Raw genomic sequence first — 18186 nt, forward strand, 5'->3', positions numbered from 1 at the left:
CTATATAAAACCATGGCCGTACAGAAAAAAAGCACGCCAAAACATTCCTTTAAACAATGGTTGCTAACAAAGAAATGTCTCTTGACCAACTACATCAAGTAGAGACCAAGCCACGACAAAACTCACACAAAAACCACTGAGTTTTAGCACTTGTTTTGCGTACATTCCTGCAAATGAATAACATGTTGATTCACAAACAACAGTCATGAAGTTAGACTTAATAAATGAAAGTAAAATGATTAAATATAAGATTTAAATGCAAAACATCAGCTAGAAAAAGAGAACAAGGCCAGCAGGGTCTGTAATTAAGTAGTCATGTTACCCAACATTGCTTAAGGTAGTTGGTTGTCTTTTGAAAAAGCTCATATGACGGGGTGTGACAAACTATGAAAGGACTAACGCTGCATCATTGTTTCCAAAAATGTCATTTTCTGCCTTTACATAAACTCAGACCAGGGTAAGCGCAGCCTAGGAATGAAAGAAACATGTCAATAAGTCTTTTGTTTAGAACAAGTGTCTCAATCTTCAAAGGCTATGTCAGGTGCCCACCGGCCAAAACAGGGCTGAACTCAACCCTTACACACTGTATACCTCCAATCCCAAAGAATGTGGAAACAAAACAGTTTGATACTAATGCTGCTCCCTTCCAAAATCCAGCAAAACTAACTCCACAAATGTTAACGGTGGTCTTTTTTCTTTTTTTCCCCTGTCTTCCTGCTGTGAAATTTAGAGGTAAAAAAAACAACCTATGGAATATATCTGACACCAGTGTTGGGCACCCAAGGCTTACACTGCAAGGCATCCTTGACATGATCTGAGACTAGAATCAGTGTTACATCAAGCTGACGATGGTGTTTGTATTGTGTGTCTATCTGACTGAATACTCTTTAATATGAACACAGCAAGTCAACATCCAGATTAGTAAAAAACAACATCTTTCCAATAATAAAACATTTGAAACAGCTGTAAAGTGTACTTTGAAATTATCTACTGTTCAAATAAACCAGAAGCACGCATATCCAAACCAAAGAGCGCAGGTGCTGAGTCGAGCAAGAATGTCACTGAAAACAAAGAAAAAGATGACTCGGACACTCCGGGATATTAGTCAGACTTTTCTTTGAAATTGTCATTGAGACAGCTGCAGCTAAACCTCTAAATTATTTTCATAAATAAAAAGGGATCTAAGGATTTGTACATTGTGCAAACATATTGGCTCAGCACATCTATATACCAAAACCCCTGGAGCTGCAGCTGTTTTTGTAGTAGAACATGAAAGAGATCATTCCTGGTTATCTATTATCAGTTTTATGGACAATGTAGGGGCCAACATGAGACATGCAGAGGATGTTTGCTTCTGTAGAATCCATTGTTTCTAAGCTGTCAACACACAGTTGATCTCAGTGTTGTGTGAGAATGTGTATCTGCACTGCCCCGTTGTCTTATTATGAACTTAGAAGGACTGCTCACGGGTCACGACTCTCACCTGGGTGCCGACACCATCCCCCACCTGTAAGGATTGTCTAGTATTGAACCATTTGTTGCAATATCCCGCTAACCTGCAACCACTGAGGCTTTTTATCACATGGTAGATGGATACATACAGTACATTATGTTAGCTCAGTGAATGAACTTAACTTCAAGGTATTATTCATGTTTATTATGTCAACATAATAATTGTGGGATAGTTGGAGGCAAAGCTGCATCTGTCTGAAGTTACAGGCTCAGAAAAAAAAGCATAGACAGACTACAACTGTGTGTGTGAAGACATTAGAAGACATTTTAAAGGGATACTTCACCCATTTGCATGAAGCTGTGTATCATTAGAAACATGGTAGTAGTGTTGAATGGTCGTGAATCCAGCCCTCATTTTGGAAGCTTTCTTCATGTGATGCAATATGACGCTTTTTGCAACACATGAAGAAAACTTTCAAGCAAAGAAAAACATATTTTTCTCGTCTCAGGGCAAAATGAGGGTTGGATTCACGACCATTCAACACTACTACCATGTTTCTAATGATACACAGCTTCATGCAAATGGGTGAAGTTTCCCTTTAAGGTGACAATCAGGTTCTGGGTATACAGCATGAAAGGCAAAACACAGGGGATCCCCTTCTAACATAACAATATGGGACTCACTGGAGCGTTGTGGTTGTTTGGCAGCTGAGACTCATTTCATTTTGTGGTTTTTTGTGTTTGAGCCCAAACTATGATCTCGGTTTTATGTGAACCACCTAAATTCTTTCCCATTTTGTAAGTCCCTCACCACTGTCTCCACCATAAGACAAGCTTTGAAAATAGAGTTGAATTTTCCTGAAGCAATACTCGTGTTGTCATTAGTGTTAATACTGGTTGGTGCTTTTTGAAAGAGCCATGCTGTGTATTGTTCATCCCACAGGACAATTGTTTCCTTGTGAGACTGATCACTTTGAGGAAGACCGTGTTCAGTGTTTTTCATCCACATTAAAGTAAAAGAACAAATAGATGTTTTAAATTCAAAATACATGTCTATCATTAGAGTGAATGTAACTGTGGTTGTGTTTGTGGATGCCTCCAGTTGGTCAGCTGGGTGACTGTTTCAGTGTTTGTATATGCGAAACAGCTTTATTCTGTGCAATCAACAGAAAATCGTTTGCAGTCCAGGGATGATTCACAAAAAGAAAGGACTGATTTTTGGGTTATGCATTTAGGGGTTTGTTTTTTTCCAATTCACCAAGTTACTAAAATTGTTTGCTTTATAAAAAGTTGATCAGTCATTTACTTTTTCTTTATAAAAATGAATTACAAAGGTAATAAGAAAGGTGGCTAAAGAGTAGGGATATATTTCACTTCTCTTTATTCCTTTTAAGACACTTTTCATATGCATACATTTATGTATCCATTATGTACAGCTTTTATAACAAATATGGGGTTTCCAGGTTGGGAAACTCTCTGACATAAGCTTTATTTTTTAAGGAATATGACTGAGTTAGGCTGCAGAGCATCTGATCATAATCCATGCATTCTTTAGCTGATTTTAAAAATGTATGAGCTCTTTATAAATGGTGCTTAAAAAAGAAAGTGATTCCAAATAGTCACATGTAAGTATGTTCTTTAGCTTATTGAGATATTCTCTTGGAAACCCGCTCATTTGATCACTAAAAAAAGCTGCACTGATTTAATGGTTGACTTTGTGTTTGTTATGCTAACTAATGTAGCATTGAGTTGGTATAGCCTCACCCAGAGATGAGCAGTGAACTAGTTACAATGTAAAGGTGCAGTCTTCAGATTCAACTAGCACAGGCCCTAGTGACATCAGTAGTGGTACCCAATACCTGTACCTAGACATTGGTTGGTAAAGTTTCACTTTATTTATAAATTTATTGGAAGCTTGGAAAGAACTAGAAATATCTTGTGTGGGAAATCCTAATTGAGGCATTGTCACAATATAGGTGCTTTTGTTTGGAAGTTAACCCCTTCCAAAACACTTTATGCCAATGTCTCCATGCCTCTCCAGGCTCACAGCACAGATGACATTTGATTGGTGGGCGTGATTCTGAAACTTCTGCTTTCCTCATCTCTGTCTTGAGCATATGTGAAGTTATGTTGGTTGACAGATGACGATTATGAACAGAGGATATTTCTTCATTTGCAGGGGGTTCGATATTGTGCAACAATCATTGAATGATAGAAGATATTCAGCACACACAGCATTACTGACCACAACATCTATACTGCCACTTCTGGTTAACCAAGACGTCTCTGCACATGTTCTATGTGAGCGTGCAAACTCTTGTTGTGTTGCAATGTTTTGTGGGTAAGCTGCAAACTTAAAGCCTCAGACCATTTTCCAACTTTGTTTTCTTTTTTGTCTTAATGTCTTGTGTCTTGTTACTTTATCGTTACTTAAAACAGTCTTACAAAGTTCTCTCTTTTTCTGTTACTTTCACCACCTTCTGCTTTTTTCCTCGTCGTTTGTCCATCATGCAACCATCGGGTTAATGGAAGTTCCTGCAGTTGAACAATCCTGACAACTGTGTGCACATCTCTCCTCAATGGATAATTGAATTAAATTAATCCAGTCCAGTCCAGAATTGAATTAAAATCTACGTCTTTAGTTAGATTAGAAGAGAGTTATGTAGGAAATGTATCCTCCACAGGGTCAAGAAAGGAATTTTGTGTGTGTGTGTGTGTGTGTGTGTGTGTGTGTGTGTGTGTGTGTGTGTGTGTGTGTGTGTGTACCTGCTGTCTCTTGGTATATCATTGGTTTGACTTCCCAAAAAACACAGATGGTCTTAGACACACATGCTAAAACAGTTTAACCACATACACATACACAGATCCAAGTGAACACAAGAGACCAGTCCAGAATCATTATGCTTACTTAAGTTTTGGTCATCATTTGTATTTACTATAAACAGCTGGCCGCAACGTGTGATCAGTGTGAACAGACACTCTGACTGCTTCCACCTGAATCTATTCTGAGTTCCTTTCCATGAATTTAATAGAAACACCCCTTGTTTTGTCTCTGACAGTGAGAGTTAGGCTCACCATAAATTTCTGTGGGTTTGAATCCTACATTATTTTAATATGGGTTGTATTGCTTACGACATTAATTAAAAAAAAAGGTTTCCTTATCACTTTGTGAAATGGTTCTGCCAATCAAGCAGATAGTCACATTTAATAAGCATATTGGATGTTTATTGCAAAAAATAAATAAAATAAAAATAACTTACTGTTGTTAGAAAAATGATGTTTAAAAAATGGACTGCACTGCCCAATTTTCAATATCACCCATCAAATAGTTAAGGTTTAGCTTTTAATTGAATACTGACCCCTTTATCTTTATAATGAGAAACTGCTTTCACAAATATAAAAGACCATATAAAAGACCCAAGGTTTAATGTGTGAGGATTTATGCAAGCAGTGAAGGATTTCCTTATTTATCATAATTATTGTCAAAGTGCTGCATGAATCTTTTATTCATTGTTATTTTTGAAGCACTGAGATCAGAAGAAAAAACAGCACACATGGGTTTTGTTTTGCAGCAGGTTCTCCCTTTAACTTGATCATCACCAATGTGCTCCACCCACCCCACTGCTGGAAACTATGGGGCCTGTTCCACTTCTCAATGGAATTCCTGTGTTAATGTATGAATCATGACACCCTTTCTTCCTCTCCCTCCGTCTCCCTCTCATTCACATCATTCTCCGTATTTTCTCTTTCTCTCTCTCTCTCTCTCTGTAACGGTTTAACCCTGTTCAGATGTCTTTCCATTGGGGCTTCCTCTGAAGTGCTGATGGGTCACATGCATGACGACCAGGTTAATAAGCAGGCAGGTTTAGGAGGAGGGCATGAGAGGTCAAAGCCAAAGGTCAAGATAACAGGGAAATCCCAGAGCTCAGTGTGGGGACACTCCTCCTCCTGTGGGATGATTATTTCAAAAACCTACTTTGATCTGCTGCTCTTCCACACAAAAACTTTTTCAACGCAGGTGATAAAGTCACTCCTTTACCCCCTGCACTTTTAGCTGTTTAACTGTTAGCCCTGCTGGTGATGATTTACTTGCATGCTGAACGTCCATGTATAAAAAATAATAATATGGACTGCATGTATAAAATAGCTGCCAAGCCTAGAAGCCTCTCTCAGATTCTTTGTTGATAGTGTCCAGAAGCATTCAATTCTGCAACCAAAATATAAAAATAAGATAAGATAAAACATAGACATTAAAGACAATAAACAATGTTTAAATCACAGCTGTGTATTTCTGTTGTCATTCTGCTTCGTCGTAAAGTGAACACTGAACACTGAAGTCGAGCAAGCCACAAACATGCATCAAAAATAAGGAAAAAACGGAAAAGCCCAGTTTTAGTGACCTTTCCCGCCAAGGTGGTTTCCTCGCTGTAAATCTCATTCAAGGTTGTAAATACCTGACTGGAACTGGTTGATCACTTTTTTTTCCTTTTAATTATGAACAAATGGGGTAGGATATCTGTCATCAGTGACCCCAAGTAATGTCAGCTCCACCCAGTGCATGTTTGACAACAGCTAAAGAGTTATCACAACGATAAATCCAAGGTTAAGTAATCCCAACTAGACACGAAGCGAACTGCCTACAGATGAGATCTAGATATGTTTGTTTGTACTCTGTGAAACAAAAGGCCACAGAACAGTGTTTTTCAATTCCAAATGAAAATCTTGAGAAAGTAAAATATTTCTGAAGGATCAAGTAAACGCAAAGACACATAAACACAAAAACCCCACACTGACCCTGTTGGATTGGGTGAAACGACACAGTAAAAAAACTGATGACTCTTCATCAGGTACATGACACCTCATCCTGCTCTTTGATAAGCACAGCCACTTCCCTTTAACATGAGACTGACGAACACACACACACACACACACACACACACACACACACACACACACACACACACACACACACACACACACACACACACACACACACACACACACACACACACACACACACACACACACACACACACACACACACACACACACACACACACACACACACACTGAATACAATGAAGAATCATATTTCCGACTATTACTGCAAAAATTATCATCTTTTTTTTTTAAGTGAGACAAACAGCAAGAATTTGCACATTTATGTTGCCAGAACTTATCAACAGATACGATCAGTGATGTATGTTTTGTTGTTTGCAGATGAAAAATGAACGTATAATCTTATCTATTTGTTCGGATTATTCCGTTTTCATTGCAAAATGTAACTTATCTACTAATTTTGTGAATGCATGTGAGCAGAGCTCTCAGGCCATATAGGATTATAAATGTTTGCATGAGAGTGCAAGTGTATGCCAGGGAGAAAGAGATTTAAAGATGAGAGAGGGAAATCAACATAATAAACACATGCAGAACAAGAGCAAGGTGCTGATCAAGACACAAGAAAGGAAGAAGAAGAAAAATCTCACATAAGCCTTAAATGGTACAAATGAGCTACAGCAGCTCTTTAGCATGTATCTGTCAAAAGGAACAGGATGTGTTTGTGCCTGTGAAACAGAGTTTACAGGATGAGGAGCCTTGTCATGTATCTACTGTTTGAGTGTTGGACGTTTAAACAGCTTAACAAGTCTCTGACCTCTTAAAAAATGTCCCCTCATCATCTTCATCACATCTGTTGGTTTTTTAGATTTCAGTGTGCAAACAAGCAACTGTATCACTAAGGAAATTTTTTTTAGACAGATAGATGTTCTTTCTATCTATCTATCTATCTATCTATCTATCTATCTATCTATCTATCTATCTATCTATCTATCTATCTATCTATTCAATTCAGAAAAACCCAGCGACTCAAAGGACATAGGAACTTTGTTTTTTTACATCACTGTGGGGCATGTTTGTGGAAAGAAGTCACATTTCCATTGCCGGAATTTACTTTGACAAAATAATGGGTATAAAGTGAATGCATCATTCCTGCGGTTTCTAACTGATGTTCTTCCCTCTAGGCAGCTCTTAAAATCAACTTGAAGATATCCCAAATCACTTGAAATGGGCAATGCTTCACATTACTCGTTTTGTCCAGTTTAACACTTCTTTATATGTTACCCTCACATTTACCATGGCCTGGTGATGCAGCTGCAAGCAGGTCTGTTACCTTTCTCTGCTAGTTTGCTTAAGGGCACTAAAAAAGGTGAGTGTACTGTTGAATAGAATTGACTTCAGTGCAATAAGTGGGCATGTTTACATTATTTTTTAGATTAACAAAACAAAAAAAGATCAGCTTTGTTGTTGTTGTTTGTCCTTCAGTGTTTGACTTCAATGCTTTTTCACAGATTTGAGATGTCTGAGCTTCCATGAATGCTTCATCAAAGAAGAGTTTTTTTAAAAATAGTCTCTTCTGACAACTGCAATTCTATGTAAACAGAATGAGGAATACATCAAATAATTTCATGATACGTTTAGGTTTTCTTTGATATAACAATCTCCAGATCTCGACTGAGGAAAAATGAGTTGCTGCAGGTATTAAAATGTTTGATTGCTTGCATTAAACATGCAGTTAAGCAAAAGCGCATCAAGCCGGCTGTATATTCTTTATGTGCAAGATAAAATGACCCAAGATTTCTAGCATGTGAATGAGTATGTGTGTGTGTATGCTTGGGTGTTAGTGTGTTTATTAGGAGGTTAGTTACAGGATCATCTCCTAACGTCAATGAGGTGTGAACCCCAGACTTCTCACGCCCCCCATCACCCCACCTTTACACCCGCCCAGGTGTCAAAGCCCCCACCGAGGTGACACTTATCACTGGTCTGGGAAAGAGCTGCTCTGCAACAACACACACACACACACACACACACACACACACACACACACACACACACACACACACACACACACACACACACACACACACACACACACACACACACACACACACACACACACACACACACACACACACACACACACACACACACACAAACACACACATTATCGGAGGTTAACTCCAGTTGGAAAATGTCTCTCTTCCTCACCAGATATTAAAGTCTATAGATTATCAGTCTAGACTAGAGGGATTTTATGTCTGTGTCTATGGTGACAACCAGAACATGCTCTTTTAAAGTGGCCCACGTCTTTTTATTACATCACTGGCTCACTAGCTTGCTCAACATGTTTCAAATACACACACACACACACACTTATCTTTAACTACCTACCTTGAAACTGTTTTAGGCCTTGTATCTCATGGTGTTCTCCCTCCTCCTTTCCTCTAAAGATAAATGCATCGCTCACACAACAGAGGACGACAGGTTGTTTCGGGCTGCAGAGGTGTGTTGAGTCAGGGGAAGCTAACGTAGCAGACAGATAAACGCCATCAGCATTAAGAACTACCAGATTCATATTTTGATCAATTTCATAGTTTATGTGTTATAACTCAAAAGGAGCCGTTTCAAAAAAAACTTTCCAATGCAGAACACTTTTACCGAGTCTTTGTGGAGTTGCTGAACATTTGTGGAGGACAGTAGCCAAATGGTTGCAGAAGTGGCCTTATGACTTAAGGGTCAATGGTTGGAATTCCTGGACTGCCTGGCAGGGAGGTGGTAGAGTTTTTTTCCAAGTCCTCCAGCACTCCTGTGTTGTAATGTGAAGGCCAGTGTAGCATCAAACTTTTTTAGAGATGGATTTATCTCTCTTATACATACAGAAATGTTTTCTGAGCACCCTGTGTTGGGCTCACATTGTTTTAATCCTAGTCATGATCTTATCCAGACCCTCATCTAACAATGAATAGATCAAGTTTGAGGAGTTGATGCTTGGGAAACATCACAGTTTAGGATAAAATAGTAATGAAAAGATTGATATTATGTTTCATATTAGACAGCAATGACAGAACAGCAAAGTCATGAAATTGTCACAAAATTGACAGCACACAATTTTGTCACAGCAAAGAAGAGCTGACTTGTCATGTTGGGGAACATACTAATACTGTTACAACACATCAGCTTCCATTGAGACGATGCAGCACAGTACACTGCCCACACACTCTGAGACTGTTTGCTGTGCCAGAGAAATGAACCTGTATTTCTGTTAATGGAAATAAGGAGCAACTTATTTTCATGAACAGATTTTATTTACAAATGTCATTAGATAGCACTTTTGAAACACCTATATCATTTGCTTATATAAATTGTAGTTGGGAGTTGCCAAATATTGACAATATACTTTAACAATATGAATATCTTCTATGAAAATTAATACCTGAAAATAGTACTGCCAAATGCATTAGCTGTGTGCTGCTGGCTGAGCATTTGTCAAGTACTTTTTTTAACTGTTTTTTTCCCTTTACTGATTAGACATCCCCAGGGCTTGGCGAACATGCGACAGATGTGTTGAGGGCTTTAACCTCTCTTCATGGGGCGAGTGCTCTGTCAACAATGTGCGCAAACCAGGGCCTTCATTCAAGATGCTTGCTTATTGTTTTGGTGTGCGGAGACCCTGTGGATACAGTTTGTATTAGAACAAGAAAAAAATATGCATACAAAAAAAATTCTCATGGCATGCCAAAGCTTATTGTTTTCGGCTTGTTTTCCAGCCCTTTTGACAACAAGTTGCATTCTGAGTCATTTTATAAACAGGGTGAAGTTTTATTTTTCAAATAGACATCACACTTAGTTATTATACAACATTTGGATTGAGTGTATTTTTTTTACACATCCTGCAAACATCTTAAATTTATTCCAGAAAAACAATGGCCTAATGTTTTTTTTTTAAATTTATAATACTGCATGTTTCAATTGACCTGACACACCGAAATCAGCATCTGTCATTTAGTGAAACTGTCAAACTGCTTTTCTGACATGTCAAACTCTGCTGGTTAGGAAGAAAGACAAAGACTCCACTGCTCTCTTGTGGTATGGGAATATAAAATGAGAAAAAGCAAATGTTCGTAATATCCTCCATTTGTGTGCTTTTCTATTTTCGGTAGACTTTAATACAGACTAAACTGGGAGAATTTTCTATCACACATTTTAGCATGACACCATGTGAGTCGTCAAGTCACTTGTACAGTAATTGACACTGACACTGGGTGTGCCATCCTTATGATATCCCTCTGATAATAGCTGACGTCCTTCTAAATGTTGTCATCGTCTGTGCTGTCCCTGTAATCTGTGTGTGAGGGAGGTGACACTTAGAATGCTTCCAGCGGAGACCATGTTTGATCAGTCACTCCTCACCATAAAGGCCTTCACATGTAAATTTAACTCAATGCAGCTATGTAAGTACTCATCACACTTGACTGGAGTCTTCATGTGGTTACCATTTAAAAACAATTCAAATTAGCCTTCATTTGAATTCTGGCCTTTGATAATCAATCCAACCACAAGATCCAATGCTCAGTGTAAAAAGGTTGCAGGATTATATCAGGTCTCATTTAATGACATGATCTAAAATACATGCTGAAAAAGGAAACCCTTGAGCAGTTTACACTTTAAATAAATCATATACTTAAATCATATAGGCCTACAATTAAGAACAGTTTAATTTTCAAAGTTAGGCTATTTTCTAAGCTTTGGAGTTTTGGTAGAGAAATTTGAAAGTTGGAGAAATGTACAGATTCTGTGATATATGTTCATAACTCCATACACAAACTGTCCTCAGAAGAAAATGTTTTCCCTGGATCAATGTTTGAAGGCAAACAGAAACACACAGTGAAACCGTAACTCTCCTGTTAGCTTTTTAGCTCCAAACAGTGTCCAGGGACCCATTTTTTCCTTTGAATAAAGTTTGTGGATTTAGATCAGAATTGTTTCTCTTCTCCAACCTTCAAACTTCACTACCAAATCTACAAAGTTCATCTATAATGTATCCAAAACACATTTTAAAAGCCATCCACCGCCTAATTGCAGTTATGCTAATTGTGAGGATGTACCATGAGCATCACTTTTGTCGAAAACCACTACTTTGTTTCAGCACACTTTGAATCTAAAGTAGAAGGAAAAGACAATAGCCTTCTTGTCCCATAATAACTGACATTGACGACCCACACTACGCCACATACATAATTTCCAGTCCATTCACATTGTGTAGAAGAGGCCTTAATAACACTTAGGTCTAAAACTGTATTTTGTGCCAATGAACCCAGGGTTTGTGTTTTGGTGAACATCTTCTCAACACAACACTGCCTAAACGATGACAAACCTGAAAGTAGAGGTAAAAAACTTAAAGCAAATACGCCATCTTGTGTCTGCATGCAGGTAACACAATAGGCTACACTGAATAAAAGTCACCGTGGGGGGAACTTAAGGTCTTGTAAATGTACTGCAATAATAGCTTGTTAAATATAATAACTTCAACAATAATAACTTTATTTATATAGCACATTTAAAAACAACTGCTTCCAAATGCTTTACATTAAAAACAAAGACAAATACGTCCGCATTTAGAGAGGAAGAAGTGATGGACAGATACAACAAATACAGACAGAATGAGGATAAAAAAAAGAGATAAATGAGAGATGGTAAGACAGAAGGAGGCATATGTAGGGCTACAGGGGTCTAAAAGCTACACATTTATGTGGCGCCACATTTTGTTTTACTTTTAAGTAAAAAATGTCTGGATGGATGGAAAAGAAACTAAAAGCTTTTATTTTGAATGAATAGGCATTTGTACTTCCTTCTGCCGGCGAACCTCGTTCGTCACCTGCCGGCGACAGGACTTCGCGGCGAAGTAAACGCACATGAAAGAAAAATGAACAGTATGGAGAAGAAGCTGGCGGACCTGATACGTGACCATCCCAATCTGTACGACCAGACACGGCGGGACTACAAAGACAATCATAAGGGCCATTTCTCATGGAAAGAAATAGCAGGAAGCATGGGGAAGTCTGAGGAAGAGGTGAAGCTGAAATGGAAAAACTTACGCGACAAGTTCTGTAAGGCGAAGAAGCGAATGGCGAAGAGAAGTGTTCCTCCCCTGACAGACGAAGAGAACCCAGTGGAGAGGCCTGTCCCAGCTCTGTACCACCAGTTAGCCTGGCTCAGTGCTCATGTCAAACCCAGAGGTGGAGCCGGTATGGGGGACACCGACGAGGTTTGTTGTCCATCTGTTACTTATTTAAAATGTCTTTATTACAGTATGTTATCGTTCATGTTAGAAGCTTGTATTGTAGCCTATCTGGGTTGACATCCGCACTTAAGGTTTAAGACCCTTTGACAAAACAGCAACATAGCCTACTATAGGCTCTTTATTTCTTTAATGCTAAATAGTATATAGACAAGGTGCAGCTTTACTCACCTACATCAATATCCGGTTATTTTCACAATAAAAGCTTTATGTTGAATAAGATGGTGAACACGATTATATGAGGTGGCAGAGTAGCTCTTACATCACAAATAGTAGCCTACAATTTTTTTTTGTATCATTTTTAGAAACTTGGAGAAAGATCAACACTTTTTAGTATAGTTGCTTCATTTGCTGCTCTGTGTGCCCTGTTGGCCAAAGGTTGGAAATGAAGTTTGAGTAAAAGTCTAGGCGTGAAATAGGAAGTAGCCTACAAGAGGGTACAAGAATCGTGACTGAAAAATGAGGAGTTTAGATCATCCACACATGGTGAGAAAATGTGTGGGGGAATAACATCAATCATCACTAGAGGTGTTGTTGTAAATATCAATCTAAGCGTCAGAGAGAAAAAGCCCTGAAAATGCATATTTGGAAAAGATTATTTGTGTGTATCGTGTTTCCTCCCATTTGAAGCAGAGGTATGAAGAAAGGAGTTGGGTGGGGTTTGCCTCTAACAGTAGAGGTAGAGGCATTTCTGACTGTTTAAAAGGGATACTTCACACATTTACATGAAGCTGTGTATCATTAGAAACATGGTAGTAGTGTTGAATGGTCGTGAATCCAACCCTCATTTTGTCCTGAGACGAGAAAAAATTGTTTTTCTTTGCTTGAAAGTTTTCTTCAGGTGATGCAAAAAGTGAAGAAAACTTCCAGGCAAAGAAAAACATATTTTTCTCGTCTCAGACCATTCAACACTACTACCATGTTTCTAATGATACAAAGCTTCATGCAAATTGGTGAAGTATCCCTTTAAGAAGTAGTGTACTGCACAGAATAGGCCCATCTAAATTTTGGGAAGATGAGAAGGAGGAATCCTTGTCTGTTTGCTTATAGCCTTGTTTCAACCAAGGGCCCCCAACTAAAAGGATCATGGACGTCTCTTTAAGGAACTAAAGGTTCCTGATGCCCACGGTTATCTGTGTTTCCACCACTGTCTGAAGTTCTGGAAAGTTTATGCAAATCAGGCTGTATTGCTTTGCAACTTCATTGATTAACAATGAAAATAAGGTGAGTGCTGTGATTAGTGTCATTAAAGAAAAGAAGACTAATCAAAATGTTAGAAGAATGAACAATGAGCCACTCCACACATTTCACCAAGACACACCTTTCGGGAAGAGTATTGATATTAACCTCTGAAATGAATGTCTTCAAGGTATTATTGGAGGAAAGTATTTTTTGTGATTATGACATTTAAAGCGAACATCAGATTTTTTAAATTGTGAACACACAAATCTTTGGAGGGAGCATTTTGAAATTGTTTTTCAGTCACCAAAGTTAGAATATATTTTATTTAAAGATTTTTAATCGAGAATAAAGAAAGAAAAAGTACACAAATCCCTCATTATTTCATACAAACACAAATCATTTATGTAGAAGTCAAATTGTTGTTTTAGCTCCAAGAATAAGTAAATTACTTAAAATACAGTTAAAAAAGAACTAAACAAGTTGACGAGATTAAAACAATGATAAAGGTTTCAAATCCAGATCGAACCTCTTCTGTTGTTTGCTTTTGTATTTATTTTTGTAGTTTAGTTAATTTGTTCTTAAAGTCATACTTAGTCTAATCTACAATAATGTGTTTTGTATCATTTTATAAATGTAACATTCAGAATAAAATATAGGTATTGGTAAAAACAATGGGCTTTCAGCTGCAGTCTTTTAAACATAGTAAGTGATCTAACACCCTGCTGTGACTGACCAATCAAAAACTTTCAGCTCTGCAGGGGCTGCATGACCTATTGTCAAATGTCCCTTGCCCTTCAAAAAGTACATAACCACTAGCAGGGTTTTTTTAGGGTTAAACTTCTACCCCAAAACTACAATTCTACCCTGGTCTGTTGGAAACACATCTAGTTCCTCAAAAAGACCAGAGTTATGGGGGATAGTTTATCCGGTTGAAACGGGGCATTTAGATGGAGAGTTAGGCCATATGAGAAAGCTCCTCTCAGGTGTAGGAATATTTTTTTCTGATCATTTCAGATCTCTCAGGTGAGGATGGGTGATGTTTATCAGGCAGGTAGCCTAAAAAAGTAGTTGTCTGATATTGAAGGGGTCCTTCTTTTTTGGACATTGAGGGGATGTGAAGCAAAAAGTGATCACTGGGGAGATTGGAAAGACTGGCGTAAGCCCAAAAGGTGTAGGATATGAAAAGGGTCGAAACTTAAATGTGGCGCTGTGTGAAGCTAATCATATCCAGTAGGTGACGCCAATGAAACAAACTTATGATGCCAACCGCCTTTATACTCCTGAGAAGAAGAATTCCTATTGCCGCTTTTTTTATCTTTCTCTGCTGGTGATGGAAAATAGCGACACTTTGTCGGTTTTGAACGGCGCATTTAACTTTAAAATACTTCCTGGCGGCACAATTGACAAGTCTAAAGTCATATGCATTTTGTGTAAAAAGGAATTACAATATCACCGAAGTACAACCAGCTTGAGGTACCATCTACGAGCCAAGCACACAAAGGCAGCGAATCATGTCGGAGGGCAGCCGCAGTACCAAAGCTGGCAGGCCCCCATTGTGCAGCCGACCAACAGATACACACCTGTGGATGACACCAAGTCGGACAGGTTAACTACAGCGCTTGCTAAATGGGTTGCAACTGACTGCAGGCCAGTTGACATTGTGGAAGACTGTGGTCTAAGGGACGTCCTCAGGCTGGCAAGTTGTGACCAGTTATATGCCCTACCATCGCAGGGAACAGTCGTGTCACGCATACAGGACCTGTATGAGACTGAGAGAAATAAAGTGGAACTGTTGAAAAGTGCAAATGATGTCGCATTAGACGGAGATCAGCGGACACCAGTGAGTCCTTTGTTTCATGCACTCCTGCAAGTTTCTTCATGTGCAACAGCATTATCTCCCAAAACAAGAGCCCCTCAATGTGTTTTAGTGAGATAAAAAAATAAAATAAAAAAAGCCAAGATGATAAAGTCCATTTTGTTGCATTCATTTGATTTCCAACTTAAGAGACTGCTAAAATTCACTCGGACCTTAACATATTAAAGCTTCTGTGAGGAGTTAATTCACTGGCAACGATTGAGATGAGCAATACATTTGAGGCATCAAACTTTTGTTTATTTTTGTTTATTTGTATTAGAAAAAAAATACTTACACATTTAAAGGACAAAAAAGCAAATAGATTGAAGTTTTTTTGTTAACAAAATATTCTCAAACCGACAGTTCCTCTGAAGCTTTATATGGAAACAATTTTAAAGTGTAAAATAAATTGATTTAAATATTCATTTAAAATATAATTAGCTACAGAAATTCATTTAGATTGTTTTTTTTTCTTACAGTTGTGATTATGTTGTCTTAATTACCTCAACATATCATGTGCTGACTTTATTGCAGTTTATTTGTCATTTGCATTACAGTACACATCACGTTATATTTTCCAGTAATATTTAGGCCTACCTGTCAAGGGTCTAGCTTAACGTACAACATTTTTGTATTTGAGTTTTTTGCTTGTTGTCTGTGATTTCCAAAGAAGTGTAGGATTATTGTAAGTGCTGTGATAACGCTTAATGCGTTATGCTGTTCTTGTGCCAAACAGGGAGCTGGAAGTGGTGACGACCAGGAGAAGGAGCTAGAAGTTAAAAATGAGAAGGAGCAGCATGGCCCTCTACCTGTTGTTAGTACAAGCTTTTCCCTGATTGAGCCCAGTCAAAACAGCGACCAGGAGATGGGAGTCTCTCTAAACCGTAAAAGACGAGCGAATACAGAGACAAACTCTGCAGAGGCCCTCTCTGGCCTCAAAGATGAAGACGAACTGTTTCTGCTCAGCCTTCTACCCTCACTGAAGAGGCTCACTATAAAAAGGAGAATGGAGGTGCGGATGAAATTCCAGCAAATTCTTTATGCTGCAGAGTTTGAGGACTAAATGTTGAAGTAAAAGCAGTGTGTTTTATAAGTGTTAGAAGGGCTTATTGTTGTATATAATCAACATTTAAACTTGTCAATAGAATTTCTAAACCATTGTAAATACTTAATGTCTTTGTGATACACAAGTGTTATTGATGTATATTAATATGTAGATCTCCATGATTTATTATTGTATGAAGAGCTTCATCTCATGAGAGAAGGTGAAGTCACTGCATTTATAGAGTTAAGAGTAACTAATCAACATTGCCTGCTTATTATTCCTTTGAAGAGTTCACCGTGCTCACTCAATGTATGTACATGTCTTCTTCATCTTTCACATGTTATTTTTACTTTATGTTTGTGACAAACAAATATTTATAAATATATGATGGTTCAACGTTTCATCCATAGGGGTTAACTTTTGGCTAAAAATATTTTGTCTTTTATTTCCATAAAGTGCATTCAAGCTGCAGTGACTATTTCATTGTCTTAGCTGCAATGTCATTTCACACACAAACTCCTTGCTCACCATTCAATTTAGAGTCAGGTAGGCAACAAGCGGCTTGACCCTTGTGTTTTCTTTGATATCCTCATGTATCTCATTCATATAAACAGTAAAATAGGTTGGGTGGGGTTGTATTTATGTATGTTTGTGTGTGAGTGCTTGCTCTAGTATCACACTCCTCTCTCTCTCTCCCCTCCCTTCCTTTTGCTGTGTAACTCCCAAACCCCTCCCCCTTACTCGGGCTCTTTGCTCTGTCATTGGGTTTTGTGTGGGGTGATGGTTGTGGTTTCTGTCGGTGATGTCTCCAGAGCATGTAGCGGCTTACTGCTTCAGAACTACAGAGGCTTATTTTCATTCACAGCCTTGCAGCACCTCTAGATAACATCAAAGATAGATAGATAGATAGATCATATGGCAAGAATATATAACAGGGGTTCCACTAAGGCTTGGACTGTACATATTTCCAGGAAGTAGATCATGCCCATCTTGAACTCTTTCCACCAAGTCATTGCCTCACAGTCTACATACTGGACCAGAGACTACATTTGTCTTTTTTTTTTTTGGACCACACGACAGAGCTGACATGCTGCATAAATAAGGACCTGTGCCTGCTACTGCCTGAGGTGAGATGCAAATGCATAAGAGATGCATGTTCATAGGGTTGATGGGTTGATTGTGTGTAAAATAATAGTTTATGCTATCCTTACTGTTTGTAGTACCACATGAGAAGATTATAAAAAAGAGAATTTAATTTTGTTGCATACTTTTTACTTAAATCGACCATGTATTTACATGGTAAATCATTGCATACAAATCTGTAACATAGCATCACATGGCTCAAATGCTGCAGAATGAAAGGATGGATATACTATGATGAATAGCATCACACTCCTATTGGTAGGCCCAGGCTACGGTGAAGAATATTGATTGGTTCCTGCAGCTGTCTGTTATGCTGAAGGGCGTGTACCAACAGTGACGAATACACGTCATGTGGTACAAACATACCACCCT

The 18186-nt window shown here is 38.3% G+C and overlaps 1 protein-coding gene across 2 annotated transcripts; it reads left to right on the forward strand.

Moving 5' to 3' along the window:
• The first annotated feature begins 12152 nt into the window (after positions 1-12152).
• On the forward strand, positions 12153-16790 carry LOC306821406 (uncharacterized protein). 2 transcript variants are annotated; one of them, XM_079339805.1, is made up of 2 exons: positions 12153-12556; positions 16363-16790. In XM_079339805.1, exons 1-2 carry the CDS (start codon positions 12215-12217, stop codon positions 16687-16689), a joined length of 669 nt encoding a protein of 222 aa, XP_079195931.1. In that variant the 5' UTR covers positions 12153-12214; the 3' UTR covers positions 16690-16790. The 2 variants fall into 2 exon arrangements, 1 of the variants encoding a protein (XP_079195931.1); XR_013778789.1 differs by lacking the exon at positions 12153-12556 and adding an exon at positions 14958-15611.
• Positions 16791-18186: the final 1396 nt, after the last annotated feature.

Source organism: Symphodus melops, assembly GCF_947650265.1.
Source record: "Symphodus melops genome assembly, chromosome: 3".
Lineage (NCBI taxonomy): Eukaryota > Metazoa > Chordata > Actinopteri > Labriformes > Labridae > Symphodus > Symphodus melops.

What these genes read in the sequence shown, in the direction of transcription:
- LOC306821406 (XM_079339805.1), top strand. Translation starts at nt 12,215, where the DNA reads ATGAACAGTATGGAGAAGAAGCTGGCGGACCTGATACGTGACCATCCC. An exon ending in GTATGGGGGACACCGACGAG is followed by an intron (nt 12,557 to 16,362) that starts GTTTGTTGTCCA and finishes TGTGCCAAACAG; the next exon opens with GGAGCTGGAAGTGGTGACGA.